We start from the raw sequence: 27,500 nt of genomic DNA on the forward strand, positions 1-27,500 counted from the left end.
TCCTCTGTTGATTTCTATTCAAGTCACTTGAATAATGTGAATTACTCCTGTGCTGTAACATGTGTATAGCAAACCTGTTTATAAAAACGAGCTCAGTAAAATGTTTTGTCTGATTTTAAATCCAGCAGTTTGTTACTGTGACACCATAGAACATCTGTCAATGGTTTTGAACTCCGTCTCGTCAGTCATGAAACTGTCAGCTTGACATTTCATTCAATACCACATCAATACGCCCTAAAACTCTGTTCCTAAACCATGTCTCCTCCCTAAACCTCCTCTATTCTCTAGGAAGACTTCCTGTCTCTCTCGGTCCAGGAAGTCCAGTCTGGTACCCGACTATGTATGAAACGTCAGATGAAACTTTCCTGCAGTTAGTCTTTACTTCCACTGTGCTCTCCTCCCCGCTGTGCTCCAGCTCTCCTCCTCTCCTCCTTCTCTCCTCTCCTCCCTCTCCTCCTCTCCTCCCTCTTTCCTCTCCTCCTCTCCTCTCCTCTCCCTCTCCTCCCCCTCTCCTCTCCTCTCCTCCCCCTCTCCTCTCCTCCCCCTTTCCTGCAGTTAGTCTTTACCTCCACTGTGCTGTGTTCCCCTGCTGCACCCCGCTGTGCTCCAGCTCTCCTCCTCCTCCCTCTCCTCCTCTCCTCCCCCTCTCCTCTCTCCCTCTCCTCCCCTCTCCTCCCCCTCTCCTCCCTCTCTCCTCTCCTCCTCTCCTCCCTCTCTCCTCCTCTCCTCTCCTCCCCCTCTCCTCTCCCCCTCTCTCCTCCTCTCCCTCTCCTCCCCCTCCCTCTCCTCCCTCCCCTCTCCTCTCCCCCTCTCCCTCTCCCTCCCCCTCTCCTCTCCTCCTCTCCTCTCCTCCCCCTCTCCTCCCCCTCTCCTCTCCTCCTCTCCCCTCCCCCTCTCCTCTCTCCCTCCTCTCCTCTCCTCCCCCCTCTCCTCCCCCTCTCCTCTCCTCCCCCTCTCCCTCTCCTCCCTCTCTCCTCTCCCCCTCTCCCTCCCTCCCCCCTCCTCTCCTCCTCCCTCTCCTCCCCCTCTCCTCCCCCTCTCCTCTCCTCCCTCTCTCCTCCCCCCCTCCCCTCTCCTCCTCTCCTCCCTCTCTCCTCCCTCCCCCTCCCTCTCCCCTCTCCTCCCCCTCTCCTCCTCCCTCTCCTCTCCCTCATCTCCTTCCCCCTCTCCTCTCCCTCTCCTCCCTCTCTCCTCCCCCTCTCTTCTCCTCTCCTCCCCCTCTCCTCTCCCCCTCTCCTCTCCTCCTCCTCTCCTCCTCCTCTCCTCTCCTCTCCTCTCCTCCTCCCTCTCCTCTCCTCCTCTCCTCTCCCCTCCCCCTCTCCTCCCCCCTCCTCTCCTCCCCTCTCCTCTCCTCCCCCTCTCCCCTCCTCTTCTCCTCTCCCTCCCCCTCTCTCCTCTCCCCTCTCCTCTCCTCCTCCCCTCCTCCTCCTCTCCTCTCCCTCTCCTCTCCTCCCCCCCTCCTCTCCTCCCCTCCCCTCTCCCTCCCCCTCTCCCTCCCCCTCTCCCTCCTCCCTCTCTCCTCCCCCTCCCCTCTCCTCCTCTCCTCCCTCTCTCCTCTCCTCCCCCTCTCCTCTCTCCCTCTCCTCCCCCTCTCCCTCCCTCTCTCCTCTCCTCATCTCCTTCCCCTCTCCTCTCCCTCTCCCCCTCTCCCTCCTCCCCCCCTCTCTTCTCCTCTCCTCCCCCTCTCCTCTCCCCCTCTCCTCCTCCTCCTCCTCTCCTCTCCTCTCCCTCCCCCTCTCCTCTCCTCCTCCCTCCTCTCCTCTCCTCCTCCTCCTCTCCTCCCTCCCTCCCTCTCCTCTCTCCTCTCCTCTCCCTCTCCTCTCCTCTCCCCCTCTCCTCTCCCTCTCCTCTCCTCTCCTCTCCTCCTCCTCTCCTCTCCTCCCCCTCCTCCTCTCCCCTCCTCTCCTCCCTCCCTCTCCTCTCTCCTCTCCCTCTCCCTCCTCCCCCCTCTCCCTCTCTCCTCCTCCCTCCTCTCCCTCCCCCTCTCCCCTCCTCCTCTCCTCCTCTCCTCCTCCCCTCTCCTCTCCCCTCTCCTCTCCTCCTCTCCTCCCTCTCCTCTCCTCCCCCTCTCCTCTCCCTCCCCCTCTCCTCTCCTCCTCTCCCCCCCTCTCCTCTCCCCCTCCCCTCTCCTCTCCTCCTCTCCTCTCCTCTCCTCCCCCTCTCCCTCTCCTCTCCTCCCCCTCTCCTCTCCCTCTCCTCCCTCTCCCCCTCTCCTCTCCCCTCCCCTCCCTCCTCTCCTCCCTCTCCTCCTCCTCTCCTCCCTCTCCTCCTCTCCTCTCCTCCTCCCCTCCCTCTCCTCTCCTCTCCCCTCCCTCATCTCCTCCCCTCTCCCTCTCCTCCTCCTCCTCTCCCTCTCCTCCTCCCCTCCCTCCTCCTCCTCCCCCTCTCCTCTCCTCCTCTCCCTCTCCTCTCCTCTCCTCTCCCTCCTCTCCCTCCTCCCCTCTCCTCTCCTCCCCTCTCCCTCCTCTCCTCTCCCCTCCCCTCCTCCCCTCTCCTCTCCTCCTCTCCTCCCTCTCCTCTCTCTCCCTCTCCCTCTCCTCCCCTCCCTCCCTCTCCCTCTCCCTCTCCCCTCCCCCTCTCCCTCTCTCCCTCTCCTCCCCCTCTCCTCCCTCTCTCCTTCCTCATCTCCTTCCCCCCTCTCCCTCCTCCCTCTCTCCCTCCTCCTCCCCCCTCTCCTCTCCCCCTCTCCCCCCTCTCCTCTCCCTCCTCTCCTCCCCCTCCTCCCTCCCTCCTCTCCCTCTCCTCTCCTCCCTCCCTCTCCTCTCCTCCTCCTCTCCCTCTCCTCTCTCCTCCTCTCCTCTCCTCTCCCCCTCCCTCTCCTCCCCTCCTCTCCTCTCCTCTCCTCCCTCCCCCCTCTCCCCTCCCTCTCCTCTCCTCCTCCCCCTCTCCTCCCTCCCCCTCTCCTCTCCTCCTCTCCTCCCCCTCTCCTCCCCCCTCCTCTCCTCCCCCTCCTCTCCTCCCCCCTCCCCTCCCCTCCTCCTCTCCTCTCTCCCCTCCCCCCCTCTCCTCTCCTCCTCTCCTCTCCTCTCCCTCCTCCCTCTCCTCTCCTCCTCCCCCTCCCTCTCCTCCTCCCCTCTCCCTCTCCCTCTCCCTCTCCCCTCTCCCTCTCCTCCCCTCTCCCCTCTCCCTCTCCTCCCCCTCTCCCTCTCCTCCCTCTCCTCTCCTCTCCTCCTCCTCCTCTCCTCTCCCTCCTCCCCCTCTCCTCTCCCTCCCTCTCCCTCTCCTCCCTCTCCCTCTCCCTCCTCCCCCTCCCCTCTCTCCCCCTCTCCTCTCTCCCTCCTCCTCTCCTCCTCCTCTCCCCTCCCTCCCCCTCTCCTCTCCTCCTCTCCCTCTCCTCCCTCTCTTCTCCCTCTCCTCCCCCCTCCCCCCCCCCTCTCCTCCCCTCCTCCTCCTCCTCTCCTCTCCTCCCCCCTCCTCTCCTCCTCTCCTCTCCTCTCCTCCCCCTCTCCCTCTCCTCTCCTTCTCCTCTCCTCTCCTCTCCTCCCCCTCTCCTCTCCTCCTCTCCTCTCCTCCCCCTCTCCTCTCCTCCCCCTCTCCTCTCCTTCTCTCTCACAGCCCTGCGCTGCTTGCTGCTGTTGTTTCCACTATATTTCTGCAGGTATTGATTGTCATTATAGTAAATCCGATGGGCACAATGGAGCTCTAACAGCAAAATACAGGTTAATTATCTCAGCGTCAGGCTGCTCACAAAGGGCCGACCTGTCCCTCTTTACAGCCGGGGCATTAAACTACACAGTACAAATGATTACCTGCCTCCTTTTACCCTGCTAATTAAGACCTGAGTGGAACGAAAACAAAAGACGATGAGGATCCCCAGTCAGTTTGTGGTCGAAGAGCTGAAAGTCTTGTTTAAAGTGATGTTATTTTCATAGATACGGTGAATTTTAATACCACATGTTATTTTCATAGATACTGTGTATTTCAATACCACATGTTATTTTCATAGATACGGTGTATTTCAATACCACAGAGCTGAAAGTCTCGTTTAATGTTATTTTCATAGATCAGGTGTATTTAAATACCACATGTTATTTTCATAGATAAGGTGTATTTAAATACCACATGTTATTTTCATAGATACGGTGTATTTAAATACCACATGTTATTTTCATAGATACGGTGTATTTAAATACCACATGTTATTTCCATAGATACGGTGTATTTAAATACCACATGTTATTTTCATACATACGGTGTATTTAAATACCACATGTTATTTTCATCGATATGGTGTATTTCAATTCCACAGAGCTGAAAGTCTTGTTTAATGTTATTTTCATAGATCAGGTGTATTTAAATACCACATGTTATTTTCATACATACGGTGTATTTAAATACCACATGTTATTTTCATAGATACGGTGTATTTCAATACCACAGAGCTGAAAGTCTCGTTTAATGTTATTTTCATAGATCAGGTGTATTTAAATATCACATGTTATTTTCATAGATAAGGTGTATTTAAATACCACATGTTATTTTCATAGATCAGGTGTATTTAAATACCACATGTTATTTTCATAGATCAGGTGTATTTAAATACCACATGTTATTTACATAGATAAGGTGTATTTAAATACCACATGTTATTTTCATAGATCAGGTGTATTTAAATACCACATGTTATTTTCATAGATAAGGTGTATTTAAATACCACTTGTTATTTTCATAGATAAGGTGTATTTAAATACCACATTATTTTCATAGATCAGGTGTATTTAAATACCACATGTTATTTTCATAGATAAGGTGTATTTAAATACCACATGTACAATAGAAATGTAATTCTGCTGTTTTAATGTTTTCACTGTAAATATCAGAATGTTAGTTATTTTAATGATTTCCTTTTAAAGATAAATCACATAGCGTAGTGACATCATTTGCCTGTTTCTGGTGCCGACTGTATCCTGATGTTTCCTCAACTTATTGTCATTGTTCTCATATTACAAGAAAGCGTAGAACATTCTGCTCCATCTGGTGAAGGCTCATAATTCTTTGTGTGTAAAATAACAGTTTGATCCACTAAAACATCCCTTCGATAACATAACTACAGTTTGATTCCAGAGGATGCATTAAGGGGCAATCTGCAATTGAACCAGGATATTGGGTTTAATTCCCAGAACCACCCATAAAATATATGTGCGAGAAATGCAATCACTCTCAGCATAAGTCCGACTGGCCACCGAAGGTCTTACTGTGCAATGGTTGTGACTAGAGGGTGTACAGCTACGACAGGAAGTGACATTTCGTGGTAGGTTAGGTGAGCATTTCAGCATTTCAACTTTTTTTTTTACCTGTTTTTTGCCCCAATTTTGTTGTTTCCAATTGGTAGTTACAGTCTTGTCTCATCGCTGCAGCTCTCGTACAGACTCAGGAAAGGCGAAGGTCGAGAGCCGTGCATCCTCCAAAACACAACGAAACCAAGCTGCACTGCTTCTTGACTCACTTAACCCGGAAGCCAGCCGCACCAATGAGAGACAGTTAATTCTCCTGTCCTGCCATGTTAATTATTCCTGTCCTGCCATGTTAATTCTCCTGTCCTGCCATGTTAATTCTCCTGTCCTGCCATGTTAATTCTCCTAACCTGCCATGTTAATTCTCCTGTCCTGCCATGTTAATTCTCCTGTCCTGCCATGTTAATTCTCCTGTCCTGCCATGTTAATTCTCCTGTCCTGCCATGTTAATTCTCCTGTCCTGCCATGTTAATTCTCCTGTCCTGCCATGTTAATTCTCCTGCCATGTTACCCTGCCATGTTAATTCTCCTGTCCTGCCATGTTAATTCTCCTGTCCTGCCATGTTAATTCTCCTGTCCTGCCATGTTAATTCTCCTGTCCTGCCATGTTAATTCTCCTAACCTGCCATGTTAATTCTCCTGTCCTGCCATGTTAATTCTCCTGTCCTGCCATGTTAATTCTCCTAACCTGCCATGTTAATTCTCCTGTCCTGCCAGGTTAATTCTCCTGTCCTGCCAGGTTATTTCTCCTAACCTGCCAGGTTATTTCTCCTAACCTGCCAGGTTAATTCTCCTAACCTGCCAGGTTAATTCTCCTAACCTGCCAGGTTAATTCTCCTGTCCTGCAATGTAAAAGTCTCTTCTGGTCGTAGCTGTACTCACATCGTAGAGAAAGCGAGACACCCCAGTCCCTTAGTTTTTCTGATCGGGGCGGGGCCACTCTGGTCGACTTATTGCCTCACGCCTCGCAGCGGGGGCGCCCCAGGGCGAGATCTCACTGATCTCAAAATGTCTAGTTGGGGCGGGTGGGGCAAGCGGGACGGAACAACAAGTAGACCAGAGCCAGTTGTTCCCCTCTCCGAAGTCAGCATTCCAGATGTTGTGGAGGAACCGTGGAAACGACGCACTTACGCAGACAGGAACCTTGACTCTTCTTTACAACGCTAAACGGACTCAGTAAACTATCTTATTCATCCACCATAAGCTCTAGTCAGAAGCCTGTGCAGCGCAAGTGAAAAGTTAAAACTACTTCGAAATCCAAGCACCTGATTATTTCTGATTGGAATAGCTGGATCAAATGTAAACCGTGGACTAGAGTTCTGATTGTGTTTTTAACTGTACAATATTGAGCCTATGAGTGGACTTTCATTACAATTCCTACACAGGAATCTGGTAAAATTATATTTGTCATGTAGCTAGCCACTGATTGGCTCTGAATTCCCTGTCAGCATACAGTCAATGCTATGATAAACACTTTTGGAGCTAAGTAGTACTCTCAAATCATATCCTGATGTTGACAGCAAATGGGAGTTGAATTAATAACATGGTTAACTTAACTAGCTAACACACATTTTGAGAAAACAAGTTGTATTAAGTGGCTAGCTGTCTAAATTGAGCAACATTTGGTGGTCAATGAGACTGAGAGCTTGGCCCAGCGGTGTCCAGTTTTGGGTGGGGGTTTGGTTGCCGGCAGGGAAGTCCTTGTCCCATCGCGCACTAGTGACTCCTGTGGCTTTGCCGGGCGCAGTGCACGCTGACACGGTTGCCAGATGTAATATTGACATATTGGCAATTAATTTGAAAAAATGTATGGAATTATTACTCTAAAACTGGCTAGCTAACAAACATACAGTGTAGATAAATTATTCAAATGCATTATTTTTACACAATATCTTATCACAGCCTTTGCGTGATTTGCGTGACCAAAAATGTCTGACCTTTATCCCTTCGTAAGGTTCATCCCTGTTCTAGTATCATAATTCCTAATTACATAGCCACGTCTCTCTTAGTGTTGTATCAAAAATACAGAATGTTGTCTGCTGTTATTAGTTGTTGTTTTAAGAAAAAGGTTTTTAAAAAACAGAAAGAACGTTGCCTGACACATTTAACCATGTTTTAAAGCTATACAGCGTGTTTACATTTACTTTGTTTAAAGTTAAAATATTCGAAATCAATGGGTACATACTGTACATGTATCAAAGTCCAAAAAATAGGATGTAGCAAACACAAATACCGTATCAAAAGTTTTTCAAAAAGTAATTATGTCTTGTTAACCCAGCTGTCAGCTGTTTGACTGGCCCTTATAAGCCACAGCGAGAGAGGAAACCCTCTCTATCGATGGACTGAAGTTAATAGCATTGATTGTGGATATTGTGTTTCGACAGGGACTCCAGTGAATCGTATTCCTATCATGGCCAAGCAGGTGTTGGATCTGTACACGCTCTACAACCTGGTCACAGAAAAAGGCGGCTTAGTGGAGGTCATCAATAAGAAAATATGGCGTGAGATCACCAAAGGCCTCAACCTCCCTACCTCCATCACCAGTGCAGCGTTCACCCTGCGTACACAGTGAGTGAAGCTCTGTACGGGTACACCATACATTAACACAGTGAGTGAAGCTCTGTACGGGCACACCATACATTAACACAGTGAGTGAAGCTCTGCACGGGCACACCGTACATTAACACAGTGAGTGAAGCTCTGTACGGGTACACCGTACATTAACACAGTGAGTGAAGCTCTGTACGGGTACACCATACATTAACACAGTGAGTGAAGCTCTGTATGGGTACACCATACATTAACACAGTGAGTGAAGCTCTGTACGGGTACACCATACATTAACACAGTGAGTGAAGCTCTGTACGGGCACACCGTACATTAACACAGTGAGTGAAGCTCTGTACGGGCACACCATACATTAACACAGTGAGTGAAGCACTGTACGGGCACACCGTACATTAACACAGTGAGTGAAGCTCTGTACTGGCACACCATACATTAACACAGTGAGTGAAGCTCTGTACGGGCACACCGTACATTAACACAGTGAGTGAAGCTCTGTACGGGTACACCGTACATTAACACAGTGAGTGAAGCTCTGTACGGGCACACCGTACATTAACACAGTGAGTGACACTGCTGGTGATAACTGGTGACAACTGGAGACAACTGGAGATAACTGGAGACAACTGGAGATAACTGGAGACAACTGGAGATAACTGGAGACAACTGGAGATAACTGGAGATAACTGGAGACAACTGGAGACAACTGGAGATAACTGGAGACAACTGGAGATAACTGGAGATAACTGGAGATAACTGGAGATAACTGGAGATAACTGGAGACAACTGGAGACAACTGGAGACAACTGGAGACAACTGGAGACAACTGGAGATAACCTGCTTCGGCTTATTTGACTAATACCTTATTCCGTTGAGCTCCTGCAGTAGAGAAGCAGAACCAGTAGCCTTGCAGAGTACCAGAACAACTTGTGTGTTGGAACCGTATAAAACATATGTTTAATGTGTTAGATTCAAAGGATTCAAAGCTGATTCCCAGATTGAAATGCCGTCTCAGGTTAAGGAAATGAAACCTTTTTCCCCGTGACACTACATTTAATTCAGAATAATATGTCAGCATAATATTCTATAAATAATGTTCTATAAGTTATCTAACACCCAGCCTGCTGTTCTTCTCATAAATACATATTGAATCACCACTGCTGTACAGCACTGTCATTAGGATTTAGCTGAGTATTGATAGGCACAATAACATTTATTTTCTGCTCTGATGGTGTGAGCATTACTACCATTACAGCCATTCTAACCTGCATGATGGATGGTAATGATGGGGTTGGAGTAGAGGGGGATTCACGTGTCTAGTCCAGATCACAGTGGAGAGGAGAACAGCAGAGAGGTTAAACATCAACCCTTCACTTTGTCTCGTTCGGATCACAGTGGAGAGGAGAACAGCAGAGAGGTTAAACATCAACCCTTCACTCTGACAGTGGAGAGGAGAACAGCAGAGGTTAAACATCAACCCTTCACTTTGTCTCGTCCGGATCACAGTGGAGAGGAGAACAGCAGAGGTTAAACATCAACCCTTCACTCTGACAGTGGAGAGGAGAACAGCAGAGGTTAAACATCAACCCTTCACTCTGTCTCGTCCGGATCACAGTGGAGAGGAAGCCATTGCATCATCCTCAATGCAGTTTCCTGTTCTTCTGGTCATACTAGAGATCAGGGCTTGTGTAGTGTTAACCAAGTTGAAATGCTAGGGAACAGACAACAATAGACAATTTGATGTAATTATTTCACCTTTATTTAAGCAAGTCAATTACAGAATGTTAATCCTGAAGAAGTATGTGTGTGGAGAAATAGTTGGTGATTTAATTTGTTAAACTGTTTCCAGAGTATATGAAGTACCTCTCCCCTTATCAATGTGCAAAGAAGGGTCTGAGCTCCATACCGAAGTAATACAACTACTATGATTATAAACAGTTTATTATAAATGTACAGCCAAGATGTTGTTTACTATTATTTACACTTAACACTATATGTTGTATAGGTTGGCTGTTAACAGTCACCATCTGTAATGAATGGCATAATGTAACCTTGGTAACAGTCACCATCTGTAAATAATGGCATAATGTAACCTTGGTAACAGTCACCATCTGTAATGAATGGCATAATGTAACATTGGTAACAGTCACCATCTGTAATGAATGGCATAATGTAACCTTGTTATCAGTCACCATCTGTAATGAATGACATAATGTAACCTTGGTAACAGTCACCATCTGTAATGAATGGCATAATGTAACCTTGTTATCAGTCACCATCTGTAATGAATGGCATAATGTAACCTTGTTATCAGTCACCATCTGTAATGAATGACATAATGTAACCTTGGTAACAGTCACCATCTGTAATGAATGGCATAAAGTAACCTTGTTATCAGTCACCATCTGTAATGAATGGCATAATGTAGCCTTGGTAACAGTCACCATCTGTAATGAATGGCATAATGTAACCTTGGTAACAGTCACCATCTGTAATAAATGACATAATGTAACCTTGTTAACAGTCACCATCTGTAATGAATGACATAATGTAACCTTGGTAACAGTCACCATCTGTAATGAATGGCATAATGTAACCTTGGTAACAGTCACCATCTGTAATGAATGGCATAATGTAACCTTGGTAACAGTCACCATCTGTAATGAATGGCATAATGTAACCTTGGTAACAGTCACCATCTGTAATGAATGGCATAATGTAACCTTGGTAACAGTCACCATCTGTAATGAATGGCATAATGTAACCTTGGTAACAGTCACCATCTGTAATGAATGGCATAATGTAACCTTGGTAACAGTCACCATCTGTAATGAATGGCATAATGTAACCTTGGTAACAGTCACCATCTGTAATGAATGGCATAATGTAACCTTGGTAACAGTCACCATCTGTAATGAATGGCATAATGTAACCTTGGTAACAGTCACCATTCTCTTGCAGTAAAATGTTGTGAAATGTCCTCATCCTGTTCCCTTCCTGCAGGTATATGAAGTATCTCTACCCCTACGAATGTGAAAAGAGGGGTCTGAGCTCCCCCGGAGAGCTCCAGGTAGCTATCGACAGCAACCGCCGTGAGGGACGTCGTCAGAGCTATGGGTCGGCCATCTTTAACTACTCTCCAGTAGGGACTCCCTCCATCCTCTCCTCCCCCAAGATGAGCATGTCTCGCCTGGCCATGTCCACCTACAACGGAGTACACCTGACCCAGGAACACAACATCAAGAAAGGTGAGACACAGAGTACTTTGCTTCCTGCTTCCTGTCGTGTGACAAGAAGAGCCTGCTATGCTGCTGCTGTGGTAGAGGTAAAGGTAGCTGTGAAGATCCATCAATACAATGAGTTGTAGTTGCTTGGTGTGGATGAGGTTGGCTCCACTCCAGGCTCACCTAGCAGGTCATTTAAACATAGAGAATGAAATAGAATGACAAAAAGGAAGTGTTGTGGTTTGTCTGGGATTCATTCAGCCTGACCCCCCCGCCTCCACTCAAAACCACAGCATTTCTTCTTCTTTTTTACCTCATAGTGCTGCCACACCATTCAGTTCTTTACGTTACCTCATAGTGCTGCCACACCATTCAGTTCTTTATGTTACCTCATAGTGCTGCCACACCATTCAGTTCTTTATGTTACCTCATAGTGCTGCCACACCATTCAGTTCTTTACGTTACCTCATAGTGCTGCCACACCATTCAGTTCTTTATGTTACCTCATAGTGCTGCCACACCATTCAGTTCTTTACGTTACCTCATAGTGCTGCCACACCATTCAGTTCTTTATGTTACCTCATAGTGCTGCCACACCATTCAGTTCTTTATGTTACCTCATAGTGCTGCCACACCATTCAGTTCTTTATGTTACCTCATAGTGCTACCACACCATTCAGTTCTTTATGTTACCTCATAGTGCTGCCACACCATTCAGTTCTTTACGTTACCTCATAGTGCTGCCACACCATTCAGTTCTTTATGTTACCTCATAGTGCTGCCACACCATTCAGTTCTTTATGTTACCTCATAGTGCTGCCACACCATTCAGTTCTTTATGTTACCTCATAGTGCTGCCACACCATTCAGTTCTTTACGTTACCTCATAGTGCTGCCACACCATTCAGTTCTTTATGTTACCTCATAGTGCTGCCACACCATTCAGTTCTTTATGTTACCTCATAGTGCTGCCACACCATTCAGTTCTTTATGTTACCTCATAGTGCTGCCACACCATTCAGTTCTTTACGTTACCTCATAGTGCTGCCACACCATTCAGTTCTTTATGTTACCTCATAGTGCTGCCACACCATTCAGTTCTTTACGTTACCTCATAGTGCTGCCACACCATTCAGTTCTTTATGTTACCTCATAGTGCTACCACACCATTCAGTTCTTTATGTTACCTCATAGTGCTGCCACACCATTCAGTTCTTTATGTTACCTCATAGTGCTGCCACACCATTCAGTTCTTTATGTTACCTCATAGTGCTGCCACACCATTCAGTTCTTTATGTTACCTCATAGTGCTGCCACACCATTCAGTTCTTTACGTTACCTCATAGTGCTGCCACACCATTCAGTTCTTTATGTTACCTCATAGTGCTGCCACACCATTCAGTTCTTTATGTTACCTCATAGTGCTGCCACACCATTCAGTTCTTTATGTTACCTCATAGTGCTGCCACACCATTCAGTTCTTTATGTTACCTCATAGTGCTGCCACACCATTCAGTTCTTTATGTTACCTCATAGTGCTGCCACACCATTCAGTTCTTTATGTTACCTCATAGTGCTGCCACACCATTCAGTTCTTTATGTTACCTCATAGTGCTGCCACACCATTCAGTTCTTTATGTTACCTCATAGTGCTGCCACACCATTCAGTTCTTTATGTTACCTCATAGTGCTGCCTCACCATTCAGTTCTTTATGTTACCTCATAGTGCTGCCACACCATTCAGTTCTTTATGTTACCTCATAGTGCTGCCACACCATTCAGTTCTTTACGTTTCCTCATAGTGCTGCCACACCATTCAGTTCTTTATGTTACCTCATAGTGCTGCCACACCATTCAGTTCTTTATGTTACCTCATAGTGCTGCCACACCATTCAGTTCTTTATGTTACCTCATAGTGCTGCCACACCATTCAGTTCTTTACGTTACCTCATAGTGCTGCCACACCATTCAGTTCTTTATGTTACCTCATAGTGCTGCCACACCATTCAGTTCTTTATGTTACCTCATAGTGATGCCACACCATTCAGTTCTTTATGTTACCTCATAGTGCTGCCACACCATTCAGTTCTTTATGTTACCTCATAGTGCTGCCACACCATTCAGTTCTTTATGTTACCTCATAGTGCTGCCACACCATTCAGTTCTTTATGTTACCTCATAGTGCTGCCACACCATTCAGTTCTTTATGTTACCTCATAGTGCTGCCACACCATTCAGTTCTTTATGTTACCTCATAGTGCTGCCACACCATTCAGTTCTTTATGTTACCACATAGTGCTGCCACACCATTCAGTTCTTTATGTTACCACATAGTGCTGCCTCACCATTCAGTCCCTCTTCCATCAACAGATATTTCTCACCAACACAAAGCAAGATTTAATGTACTGCAATATCTATTTGAGAGACAAGATAGCGTGATAACACCTACCACAGAAGGAGAAGTTAAAGTTATTTTCATGGGTTTAATGATTTCACAGTCACTGCTCCCCACCAAGACACAATGGCACACTGCCGTCCATTCACTCACATAAAACCTGTGGGCAGTCTAGTCATCGCTGGGAAGCGGAAATATCTTGCAGGACTTCCTCATACTCATGATGCCCTGCTGCCAATGTCCTTACTGCATCACAGAGGAACGAGAGGGGGAGAGAGGGAGGGAGAGAGAGAGAGAGAGAACTATCCAATTACATTGAATGAACTACAGGACAAAATACAAACTTGGGAAAGCTTGGGAAAATCCTCTGCATTATCATTAACAGCAGACATTTCCTCAGTGAAAACAATATGCTTAGCAAATATCAAATTGGCTTTTTACCAAAGTACCATAAGACAGACCACGTATTCACCCTGCACACCCTAGTTGACAAACAAACAAACCAAAACAAAGGCAAAGTCTTCTCATGCTTTGTTGATTTCAAAAAAGCTTTTGACTCAATTTGGCTTGAGGGTCTGCTATACAAATTGATGGAAAGTGGTGTTTGGGAAAAACATACGACATTATAAAATCCATGTACACAAACAACAAGTGTGCGGATAAAATTGGCAAAAACACACATTTCTTTCCACAGGGCCGTGGGGTGAGACAGAGATGCAGTTTAAGCCCCACCCTCTTCAACATATATATCAATGAATTGGCGAGGGCACTACAACAGTCTGCAGCACCCTGCCTCGCCCTACTAGAATCTGAAGTCAACTAACATCAAGGCGGTGGCCCGTTCCTGTAGGTTCATGCTCTACAACATCCGCAGAGTACGACCCTGCCTCACACAGGAAGCGGCGCAGGTCCTAATCCAGGCACTTGTCATCTCCCGTCTGGAGTACTGCAACTCGCTGTTGGCTGGGCTCCCTGCCTGTGCCATTAAACCCCATACAACTCATCCAGAATGCCGCAGCCCGTCTGGTGTTCAACCTTCCCAAGTTCTCTCACGTCACCCCGCTCCTCCGCTCTCTCCACTGGCTTCCAGTTGAAGCTCGCATCCGCTACAAGACCATGGTGCTTGCCTACGGAGCTGTGAGGGGAACGGCACCGCAGTACCTCCAGGCTCTGATCAGGCCCTACACCCAAACAAGGGCACTGCGTTCATCCACCTCTGGCCTGCTCGCCTCCCTACCACTGAGGAAGTACAGTTCCCGTTCAGCCCAGTCAAAACTGTTCGCTGCTCTGGCCCCCCAATGGTGGAACAAACTCCCTCACGACGCCAGGACAGCGGAGTCAATCACCACCTTCCGGAGACACCTGAAACCCCACCTCTTTAAGGAATACCTAGGATAGGATAAAGTAATCCTTCTCACCCCCCCCCTTAAATGATTTAGATGCACTATTGTAAAGTGGCTGTTCCACTGGATGTCATAAGGTGAATACACCAATTTGTAAGTCGCTCTGGATAAGAGCGTCCGCCAAATGACTTAAATGTAATGTAAATGTCTACTGTTTGCTGATGATCTGGTGCTTCTGTCCCCAACCAAGGAGGACCTACAGCAGCATCTAGATCCTCTACACAGATTCTGTCTGACTTCGGCCCTGACAGTAAATCTCAGTAAGACAAAAATAATGGTGTTCCAAAAAAGGTCCAGTTGCCAGGACCACAAATACAAATTCCATCTAGACAGCGTTGCCCTGGAGCAGGTATTCTCAAACTGGGGTATGTGTACCCCCAGGGGTACGCACAGTGCCATCGGGGGTACGCCAAATAAAAATGTGATTCACATTTATTCATTTTTATAATAAAATACAAATAATATTTTTACAAAAAAAACATTCTTCACATTTTCAAATAGTGTTTGTCTCACCTGAGTAGCCTCGTTTCACTGCCTAAAATAAAATATATTTATATTGCCCTTCTTACATCAGCTGATATCTCAAAGTGCTGTACAGAAACCCAGCCTAAAACCCTAAACAGCAAGAATGCAGGTGTAGAAGCACGGTGGCTAGGAAAAACTCCCTTGAAAGGCCAAAACCAAGGAAGAAACCTAGAAAGGAACCAGGCTATGAGGGGTGGCCAGGCCTCTTCTGGCTGTGCCGGGTGGAGATTATAACAGAACATGGCCAAGATGTTCAAATGTTCATAAATGACCAGCATGGTCAAATAATAATAATCACAGTAGTTGTCGAGGGTGCAACAGGTCAGCACATCAGGGGTAAATGTCAGTTGGCTTTTCATAGCCGATCATTAAGTGCATCTCTACCGCTCCTGCTGTCTCTGGAGAGTTGAAAACAGCAGGTCTGGGACAGGTAGCACGTCCGGTGAACAGGTCAGGGTTCCATAGCTGCAGGCAGAACAGTTGAAACTGGAGCAGCAGCATGACCAGGTTGACTGGGGACAGCAAGGAGTCATCATGCCAGGTAGTCCTGAGGCATATTCACAAAATGGGACAAACACCAAATTGACAATTTGCAAAAATATCCTCAGTGTACAACATAAAACACCAAATAGTGCATGCAGAGCAGAATTAGGCCGATACCCGCAAATGATCAAAATCCAGAAAAGAGTGATTCAATTCTACAACCGCCTAAAAGGTAGTGAATCCCAAACCTCCATAACAAAGCCATCACCTACAGAGAGATGAACCTGGAGAAGAGCCCCCCAAGCAAGCTGGTCCTGGGGCTCTGTTCACAAACGGACCCCACAGAGCCCCAGGACAGCAACACCTAACCACTGGGACTGACCCAAAATGAAGGCAAGGTTTGACTATGTACAGACTCAGTGAGCATAGCTTTGCTATTGAGAGAGGCTGCTATAGGCATACTGGTTCTCAAGAGAAGACAGGCTATGTGCTCACTGCCCACAAAATGGAGGTTGAAACTGAGCTGCACTTCCTAACACAGGTGTGAGTGTTGACGAGGACAAGGCTGGAGATCACTCTGTCATGCTGATTGAGTTTGAATATCAGACTGGAAGCTTCAAAAGGAGGGTGATGCTTGTAATCATTGTTCTTCTGTCAAACATGGTTACCTGCAAGGAAACACGTGCCGTCATCATTGCTTTGCACAAAAAGGGCTTCACAGGCAAGGATATAGCTGACAGTAAGATTGCACCTAAATCAACCATTTATCGGATCATCAAGAACTTCAAGGAAGCGGTTCAATTGTTGTGAAGAAGGCTTCAGGGCGCCCAAGAAAGTCCAGCAAGCTCCAGGGCCGTCTCCTAAAGTTGATTCAACTGTGGGATTGGGGCACCACCAGTACAGAGCTTGCTCAGGAATGGCAGCAGGCGTGAGTGCATCTGCACGCACAGTGAGGCGAAGACTTTTGGAGGACGGCCTGGTGTCAAGAAGGGCAGCAAAGAAGCTCTCCAGGAAAAACATCAGGGATGATATAGGATGATATTCTGCAAAAGAAATTGGACTGCTGAGGACTGGGGTAAAGTCATTTTCTCTGATGAATCCCCTTTCCGATTGTTTGGGGCATCTGGAAAAAAGCTTGTCCGGAGAAGACAAGGTGAGCGCTACCATCAATCCTGTGTCATGCCAACAGTAAAGCATCCTGAGACCATTCATGCGTGGGGTTGCTTCTCAGACAAGTGAGTGGGCTCACTCACAATTTTTCCTAAGAACACAGCTATGAATAAAGACTGGTACCAACACATTATCCGAGAGAAACTTCTCCCAACCATCCAGGAACAGTTTGGTGACGAACAATGCCTTTTCCAGCATGATGGAGCTCCTTGCCATAAGGCAAAAGTGATGACTAAGTGGCTCGGGGAACAAAACATCGATATTTTGGGTCCATGGCCAGGAAACTCCCAGACCTTAATCCCATTGAGAACTTGTGGTCAATCCTCAAGAGGCAGGTGGACAAACAAAACCCCAAAAATTCTGACAAACTACAAGCATTGATTATGCAAGAATGGGCTGCCATTCAGTCAGGATGTGGCCCAGAAGTTAATTGACAGCATGCCAGGGCGGATTGCAGAGGTCTTGAAAAAGAAGGGTCAACACTGCAAATATTGACTCTTTGCATCAACTTCATGTAATTGTCAATAAAAGCCTTTGACCCTTATGAAATGCTTGTAATTATACTTCAGTATTCCATAGTAACATCTGACAAAAATATCTAAAGATACTGAAGCAACTTTGTGGAAATTAATATTTGTGTCATTCTTCAAACTTTTGGCCACGACTGTACTTTAACTATTTTGACATCATTATAACACTGTACATAGCCAGAATATGACATTTGAAGTGTGTGATGTTTACTGTTAATTTTTTATTATTTATTTAACTTGCTTTGGTAATGTAAACATATGTTTCTAATGCCAATAAAGCCCTTTGAATTGTATTGAACTGAATTGAGAAGGCGAAAGAGAGAGAGAGAGTGAGAGGGGGGGAGAGCGAGCAAGAGAGAGAGCGGGGGAAGGAGAGAGAGGGGGAGAGAGAGACAGAGAGAGAGGGAGAGACAGAGAGAGGGGGAAGGAGAGAGGGGGGAGAGAGAGACAGAGAGACAGAGAGAGAGGGAGAGACAGAGAGAGGGGGAGAGGAGAGAGAGAGAGGGGGAGAGAGAGGGAGAGAGAGAGGGGAGAGGAGAGGAGTGAGAGAGAGAGGGGGAGAGAGAGAGAGGGGGTGGGAGAGCGAGCAAGAGAGAGAGAGAGAGAGAGAGGGGGAAGGAGAGAGAGAGGGGGAGAGAGAGACAGAGAGAGAGGGGGGGAAGGAGAGAGAGAGGGGGAGAGAGAGACAGAGAGACAGGGAGAGAGGGAGAGACAGAGAGAGGGGGAGAGGAGAGAGAGAGGGGGAGAGAGAGAGAGAGGGGGAGAGAGAGAGAGAGGGGGAGAGAGAGAGAGAGGGAGGGGGGAGTGCGAGCAAGAGAGAGGAGGGGGAAGGAGAGAGGGGGGGAAGAGAGAGAGAGAGGGGGAGAGAGAGAGTGAGAGAGAGAGGGGGAGAGCGAGAGAGAGAGAGAGAGGGGAGAGACAGAGAGAGAGAGGGGGAGAGAGAGAGAGAGGGGGGAGAGTGAGCAAGAGAGAGAGAGGGGAAGGAGAGAGAGAGAGGGGGGAGAGAGAGACAGAGAGAGAGGGAGAGAGAGACAGAGAGAGGGGGAGAGGAGAGAGAGAGAGGGAGAGAGGGGAGAGAGAGAGACAGAGGGAGGGGAGGAGAAGAGAGAGAGGGGGGGGAGAGAGAGAGGGAGAGACAGAGAGACAGAGAGAGGGGGGGGAGAGGAGAGAGAGAGAGGGGGAGAGAGAGGGAGAGAGACAGAGAGAGGGGAGGAGAGGAGAGAGAGAGAGACGGGGAGAGGGGAGAGAGAGAGAGAGAGAGAGAGAGAGGGGGGAGGAGAGAGAGAGCGAGAGAGGGGGGGGGAGGCGAGAGAGAGAGAGAGAGAGAGAGAGAGGGGGAGGAGAGAGAGCGAGAGAGAGGGGGGGAAGGCGAGAGAGAGAGAGAGAGAGGAGGGGAGCGAGCAAGAGAGAGAGAGGGGGAAGGAGAGAGAGAGAGGGGGGAGAGAGAGACAGAGAGACAGAGAGAGAGGGAGAGAGAGAGACCAAGAGAGGGGGGAGAGGAGAGAGAGAGAGGGGGAGAGAGGGGAGAGAGACAGAGGAGGGAGAGAGGAGAGAGAGAGAGAGAGAGGGGGAGAGAGAGAGAGGGGGAGAGCGAGCAAGAGAGAGAGAAGGAAGGAGAGAGAGGGGGGAAGGAGAGAGAGGGGGGAGAGAGAGACAGAGAGAGACAGAGAGAGAGGGAGAGAGAGAGAGGGGGGAGAGGAGAGAGAGAGAGAGGGGGAGAGAGAGGGAGAGAGAGACAGAGAGAGGGGAGGAGAGGAGAGAGAGAGGGAGAGGGGGAGAGAGAGACAGAGAGAGAAAGAGAGAGAGGGATAGAGAGAGACAGAGAGACAGAGAGAGGGGAGAGAGAGAGAGAGAGAGAGAGAGAGAGAGAGAGGGGGGGGAGAGCGAGAGAGAGGGGGAAGGCGAGAGAGAGAGAGAGAGGGGGGGAAGGTGAGAGAGAGAGCGAGAAGTGTGAGTTGCAGCTTGTGGTATTGCACCATAAGGATATCTTAAGTACCAGTCTGTTTGTACTATATAGCCAAATCTTTTTCACTCTTTTGGCAATAAGCCACAAACAGACCGAACCCAGGCTACCATAGGGATGGCATTCTTTTGGGGGTTCACTAAGATGATTTGAAAGAGGACAAATGCCTGTTTGTGTGTGTGTGTCTTAATGTTTCATTGACAGGCACAATGCAGTGACCTGACTGGTGAATGTAATGACATTTTAAACACAGGGTGGAGTGAAGACACAATGCTTATGAAATTTGATTTCCTTGTAAAAAATTATCCTCTCATGTTTTGGCTGCTCATGCTATAATTTCCCACAAAGTTTGAATATCAACCCAGAGTATAACCATAACCAGATCCTTAATGCTTCTACTGCCATCCATAATCACTACTACTGCCATCTATAATCACTTCTACTGCCATCTATAATCACTTCTACTGCCATCTATAATCACTACTACTGCCATCTATAATCACTTCTACTGCCATCCATAATCACTACTACTGCCATCTATAATCACTTCTACTGCCATCCATAATCACTACTACTGCCATCTATAATCACTTCTACTGCCATCTATAATCACTACTACTGCCATCTATAATCACTTCTACTGCCATCTATAATCACTTCTACTGCCATCTATAATCACTTCTACTGCCATCTATAATCACTTCTACTGCCATCCATAATCACTTCTACTGCCATCTATAATCACTTCTACTGCCATCCATAATCACTTCTACTGCCATCTATAATCACTTCTACTGCCATCTACAATCAGTTTGTGACCATGTCTACAGTAGCCTACAGAATGCTCATTCTGGGGTTGAAAAAAAAAGATGAATTTCTGAGATCTGAATGAAAGAAAAATTGTACAGTAAATCAATAAAGTATCTTTTTTCTTTGTGTTCCCTCAGAGGATGGCCTGATGTCGGGAGTTCTGCCTGGCCGTGTTGGGGAGATGCCCATGTCTCTGGGAGGGCGCCGCGGGGCGGCTGCAGCGTTGGAGCAGCTGGGGGAGCCGCCGGAGAAGAAGAGGATGTTGATGGATCAACAGAGGCTCATGCAGCATGCGCTGCAGCAGAACCTCCTCGCCATGGCAACGCAGCTGCCCATCAAGTTAAACAACGGAGGTGAGAGGATGAGAGGTAATATAACACTTTATTCACTTTCAAACGCATATTATTAAATTACATGTGTATTGTATCTATATGGCTAAGAGGCTGAGCGATGAGACCAATCAACACAGTTACGTTATTAATGTGACCAATCACACAGTTACGTTATTAATGTGACCAATCAACACAGTTACGTTATTAATGTGACCAATCAACACAGTTACGTTATTAATGTGACCAATCAGCACAGTTACGTTATTAATGTGACCAATCAACACAGTTACGTTATTAATGTGACCAATCAACACAGTTACGTTATTAATGTGACCAATCAACACAGTTACGTTATTAATGTGACCAATCAGCACAGTTACGTTATTAATGTGACCAATCAACACAGTTACGTTATTAATGTGACCAATCAACACAGTTACGTTATTAATGTGACCAATCAGCACAGTTACGTTATTAATGTGACCAATCAGCACAGTTACGTTATTAATGTGACCAATCAACACAGTTACGTTATTAATGTGACCAATCAACACAGTTACGTTATTAATGTGACCAATCAACACAGTTACGTTATTAATGTGACCAATCAGCACAGTTACGTTATTAATGTGACCAATCAGCACAGTTACGTTATTAATGTGACCAATCAACACAGTTACGTTATTAATGTGACCAATCAGCACAGTTACGTTATTAATGTGACCAATCAGCACGTCGATCTGTCTTTAGGTCCAGTGCTTGTAAAACTGATGCAATTATGATGTATACCTGTGACACACGCAAGCATCATTTCAAGACACACAGAGGAGCACTTGGAGATCAGTAATTTAGAGATAACGCCCCTGTAACACACCCTAAACCCACTTGCTTAATATCGAGATAAACCCCAATTTCACCTGCGTTTGTGCTATCAAGTTGTTAAGAGTTGAATATAACCCCCCCCCCCAAAATAACACCGTATCCTTGACTCATTTTGTTGTGTATCTGTAGGTTGGAGGTGTAGGACTTCATTAACTGAGTGATTTATATACAACGCGTTTATTCCTCTACCGACAGGTGCTTGGTGTGTCTGGTACCCCCCCTGGGGGGTTTAGCTGTGTAGGATAGGTGGTGGTATGTCCACGGCAAGTAATGGTATTTCACCATATGATAGTTGGCGTATCATTGTGGAATACCTGAGCCGCTGTCGTAACATGAATCAATCTGCCGTCTGCCGTCTGATGACTGTTGTGAAGAAATACTGCTCCGTTGTCAGAGGGGGAAAATACTAGATGTCAGAACCTGCAGCCCGGCCGTCCGCCCGCTCTGTTGATGGTCCTTACGTCAAGACATAAGTCATACTTTACTGAATAAAAGAGCCTAAAGGAAGAATGAGGGCCTATCTGCTCAGGTGTGGTTTCATCTCTCTCTACATGACTGCCTCTCAGGCATTAATTATAATAGTGGGCTTTGCTCTGAAGCTTAATGGTAGGATGAGTCAGAATCTTTCACTGGTAAATTCCTATACCGGCCGACCGACCGACCAGTCTGGCTGTGCTGGAACCCAACATATAAACACTAATTTACAGATGACATCAAAACACTATTATTAAATACGGCCTGCAGGCTGGAGAACGCCTGCAAAATGTTCTGTCATAGTGATGCTGCTACGAAATAAACATTTTAAAATCTAAACTATTAAATGATACAGTAATATCAAATGAATGATTTTGATATTTAAACTGAAATTAAACCGTGTGTGTCTATGTTATTATCATTTTGTATTGTTTTTGTTTCTGGTTTTCACAAATACACTACTATCCAAGTCCTCCTGCCTGCCTGTCTGATATGACTCATCTGTCTGACACAGTCTCCTCAGGGAGATAATCCACTGGCCATTACTGACATGTACAAATCACTGCTACATCTGTTGACAGCTCTGTCTGTCTGTCTGTCTATCTGTCTGTCTGTCTGTCTGTCTGTCTGTCTGTCTGTCTGTCTGTCTGTCTGTCTGTCTGTCTGTCTGTCTGTCTGTCTGTCTGTCTCTCTCTCTCTCTGTCTGTCTGTCTGTCTGTCTGTCTGTCTGTCTGTCTGTCTGTCTGTCTGTCTGTCTCTCTCTCTCTCTCTCTCTCTGTCTCTCTCAGAACTCTTTAATAAACTGCTCCTTACCCTGTCACTCTGGGAGTTATCGCCGATAATCTGCCCGAGCGCTCCTCTCCTGCTCCTTGTGTTCCTTTTTTAAATGCTGATATTGAGTTTTCCTCTCTCTCGCCTCCTGACAGATGACAGACAAGAGACTCCATTGAACCTGTCTACCAGCGGCATTAGCAGCATCAACGTGTCAATAGAAATAGATGGAGTTGTCTACACAGGTAAATAGAGGGGCCGTTTGCTGATGTAATTGCAGGCAGGAAATTCAAGAAGTTATAGCAGCGCCCTGGTGTTTAGTCCTCCACGCAATTTGATGTCTTTGCTATTAAATCCATTGTAATGAAGTGGCAGTTCAATAGAGTTTAAAAAAAGGTAGGCTGTGGATGGGAGGCTGGGAGGTCGATGGGGCTTATTGTTTTAGATGTGCCAGGGAGAGAGGCCTAGGCGATTTAGCCTCGACGCCTCCCGCCCATTCGCACACCACCTCCTATTCTGTCTTCTAGTGATTGGTCGTTCGCGAACGAGTCGGCTCTTGTAGGTGAACGTTGGGAGCCGGCTTGCATATCGGAAGAGCCGAATCTATTTATAAAATAAAAAATAAATAAATATATATATGCATAATCCAAAGATTTAAATGAATAGAATGAACTAATTCAATGAACGAAAAAGTAAATAAAATAATATAGGCCTAAATGCTCAAGCGCCACACACAAGCGTTCTGACTGTCTGCTCAGACTAACAGCCTCATCTGTTGTTTCTGTCAATCAGACCCGCAGTGTCAACCAATGAACCAAGGCAGGGCCGAGTCACACACTGAGCAGCCGAGGAGAGAGAGGAAGGACAGCTGTGAAAACAACAGCTGGAAAAGGAGTCGGAAGCACAGTAGCATTTGGATGCATTTTAATAAGAAGACAATGTTAGAGCACAGTGTAGAATTTGCCAAAACAAAATCTCATATAAAGCCGGTTCTACTCACAACCTACACCGGCATATGCGAACTGTGCACCCAACTGTGAAGCTAGCTGTAGAGGAGCTTCAAGAAACTAGTGGGCTTGCTAGTGATAGGAGACCTTTCGTGGAGATGTATCCACTGAGTCAAGTAGGCCTGCTAGTGATAGGAGACCTTTCGTGGAGATGTATCCACTCAGTCAAGTAGGCCTGCTAGTGATAGGAGACCTTTCGTGGAGATGTATCCACTCAGTCAAGTAGGCTTGCTAGTGATAGGAGACCTTTCGTGGAGATGTATCCACTCAGTCAAGTAGGCCTACTAGTGATAGGAGACCTTTCGTGGAGATGTATCCACTCAGTCAAGTAGGCCTACTAGTGATAGTGGTGGAACCAGCACCTCCACACGTGGAGATGTATCCACTCAGTCAAGTAGGCCTGCTAGTGATAGGAGACCTATCACCTCCACACGTGGAGATGTATCCACTCAGTCAAGTAGGCCTACTAGTGATAGTGGTGGAACCAGCACCTCCACACGTGGAGATGTATCCACTCAGTCAAGTAGGCCTGCTAGTGATAGGAGACCTATCACCTCCACACGTGGAGATGTATCCACTCAGTCAAGTAGGCCTACTAGTGATAGTGGTGGAACCAGCACCTCCACACGTGGAGATGTATCCACTCAGTCAAGTAGGCCTACTAGTGATAGGAGACCTATCACCTCCACACGTGGAGATGTATCCACTCAGTCAAGTAGGCCTACTCCGCGACACACAGCAACGCAGTCTTCTACGGACCAGTTTATGACAAAGTCTATGTCTGTAGCAAAACAAGAACAACTTGATATTGCATTGGCTAAAATGATTGCCACCAATTTCCAGCCATTTTTGATTGTGGAGGACAGAGGTTTTAGAAATTATAGCAATAGTCTAATATAGTTCAGAAAACCCTTTGAAAATCACTTATTCCACAACTGTACAAGAGTACACAGGCTTCAGTGTGGGAAAGAGTCCAAAAAGCTACTGCAGTTTGCCTTATCACTGACTGCTGGACACCACTGACCGCTGGACAGCACTGACCGCTGGACATCTGACTGCTGGACATCTGACTGCTGGACACCTGACTGCTGGACATCTGACTGCTGGACATCTGACCGCTGGACATCTGACCGCTGGACACCACTGACTGCTGGACATCTGACTGCTGGACATCTGACTGCTGGACACCACTGACTGCTGGACATCTGACTGCTGGACACCACTGACTGCTGGACATCTGACTGCTGGACATCTGACTGCTGGACATCTGACTGCTGGACACCACTGACTGCTGGACATCTGACTGCTGGACATCTGACTGCTGGACATCTGACTGCTGGACACCACTGACTGCTGGACACCACTGACCGCTGGACATCTGACTGCTGGACATCTGACTGCTGGACATCTGACTGCTGGACACCACTGACCGCTGGACATCTGACCGCTGAACACCTGACTGCTGGACATCTGACTGCTGGACACCACTGACCGCTGAACACCTGACTGCTGGACATCTGACTGCTGGACACCACTGACTGCTGAACACCTGACTGCTGGACATCTGACTGCTGGACACCACTGACCGCTGAACATCTGACTGCTGGACACCACTGACCGCTGAACACCTGACTGCTGGACATCTGACTGCTGGATACCACTGACCGCTGAACATCTGACTGCTGGACACCACTGACCGCTGAACACCTGACTGCTGGACATCTGACTGCTGGACACCACTGACTGCTGGACATCTGACTGCTGGACATCTGACTGCTGGACACCACTGACCGCTGAACATCTGACTGCTGGACACCACTGACCGCTGAACACCTGACTGCTGGACATCTGACTGCTGGACACCACTGACCGCTGAACATCTGACTGCTGGACACCACTGACCGCTGAACACCTGACTGCTGGACATCTGACTGCTGGACACCACTGACTGCTGGACATCTGACTGCTGAACACCTGACTGCTGGACATCTGACTGCTGGATACCACTGACCGCTGAACATCTGACTGCTGGACACCACTGACCGCTGAACACCTGACTGCTGGACATCTGACTGCTGGACACCACTGACTGCTGGACATCTGACTGCTGGACATCTGACTGCTGGACACCACTGACCGCTGAACATCTGACTGCTGGACACCACTGACCGCTGAACACCTGACTGCTGGACATCTGACTGCTGGACACCACTGACCGCTGAACATCTGACTGCTGGACACCACTGACCGCTGAACACCTGACTGCTGGACATCTGACTGCTGGACACCACTGACTGCTGGACATCTGACTGCTGGACACCACTGACCGCTGAACACCTGACTGCAGGACATCTGACTGCTGGACACCACTGACTGCTTGACACCACTGACTGCTGGACATCTGACTGCTGGACACCTGACTGCTGGACACCACTGACTGCTGGACATCTGACTGCTGGACACCACTGACTGCTGGACACCACTGACTGCTGGACATCTGACTGCTGGACATATGACTGCTGGACATCTGACTGCTGGACACCACTGACTGCTGGACATCTGACTGCTGGACACCACTGACTGCTGGACACCACTGACCGCTGGACATCTGACTGCTGGACATATGACTGCTGGACACCACTGACTGCTGGACATCTGACTGCTGGACATATGACTGCTGGACATCTGACTGCTGGACACCACTGACTGCTGGACATCTGACGGCTGGACACCACTGACTGCTGGACACCACTGACCGCTGGACACCACTGACTGCTGGACACCACTGACTGCTGGACATCTGACTGCTGGACACCACTGACTGCTGGACACCACTGACTGCTGGACACCACTGACTGCTGGACATCTGACTGCTGGACATCTGACTGCTGGACATCTGACTGCTGGACACCTTACTGCTGGACACCTGACTGCTGGACACCACTGACTGCTGGACATCTGACTGCTGGACACCACTGACCGCTGGACATCTGACTGCTGGACACCACTGACTGCTGGACACCTGACTGCTGGACACCACTGACTGCTGGACATCTGACTGCTGGACACCACTGACTGCTGGACATCTGACTGCTGGACACCACTGACTGCTGGACATCTGACTGCTGGACACCACTGACTCCTGGACATCTGACTGCTGGACACCACTGACTGTTGGACATCTGACTGCTGGACATCACTGACTGCTGGACACCACTGACTGCTGGACATCTGACTGCTGGACATCTGACTGCTGGACACCACTGACTCCTGGACATCTGACTGCTGGACATCTGACTGCTGGACACCACTGACTGCTGGACATCTGACTGCTGGACACCACTGATTGTTGGACATCTGACTGCTGGACACCACTGACTGCTGGACATCTGACTGCTGGACACCTGACTGCTGGACACCACTGACTGCTGGACACCACTGACCGCTGGACATCTGACTGCTGGACACCACTGACTGCTGGACATTTGACTGCTGGACATCTGACTGCTGGACACCATTGACTGCTGGACACCACTGACTGCAGGACATCTGACTGCTGGACACCTGACTGCTGGACACCACTGACTGCATGACATCTGACTGCTGGACACCACTGACTGCTGGACACCACTGACCGCTGGACATCTGACTGCTGGACACCACTGACTGCTGGACACCACTGACTGCAGGTCATCTGACTGCAGGACATCTGACTGCTGGACATCTGACTGC

General features: G+C 47.8%; 1 protein-coding gene across 4 annotated transcripts in view; it reads left to right on the plus strand.

The window, feature by feature from the left end:
- LOC135508019 (AT-rich interactive domain-containing protein 3A-like) overlaps positions 1 to 27,500 on the plus strand; it is a 193,320-nt gene that overhangs the window by 158,304 nt on the left and 7,516 nt on the right. For 2 of the 4 annotated variants that reach the window (XM_064927941.1, XM_064928105.1), the window contains 4 exons: positions 7,619 to 7,802; positions 10,803 to 11,047; positions 20,440 to 20,670; positions 22,917 to 23,006. In XM_064927941.1, the coding sequence (XP_064784013.1) occupies positions 7,619 to 7,802; positions 10,803 to 11,047; positions 20,440 to 20,670; positions 22,917 to 23,006 (750 nt within the window). The remainder of the gene's footprint in view (positions 1 to 7,618; positions 7,803 to 10,802; positions 11,048 to 20,439; positions 20,671 to 22,916; positions 23,007 to 27,500) is intronic. The other 2 variants (XM_064928019.1, XM_064928188.1) reach the window with 1 other exon arrangement.

This window comes from Oncorhynchus masou, chromosome 1 (genome assembly GCF_036934945.1).
Source record: "Oncorhynchus masou masou isolate Uvic2021 chromosome 1, UVic_Omas_1.1, whole genome shotgun sequence".
Lineage (NCBI taxonomy): Eukaryota > Metazoa > Chordata > Actinopteri > Salmoniformes > Salmonidae > Oncorhynchus > Oncorhynchus masou.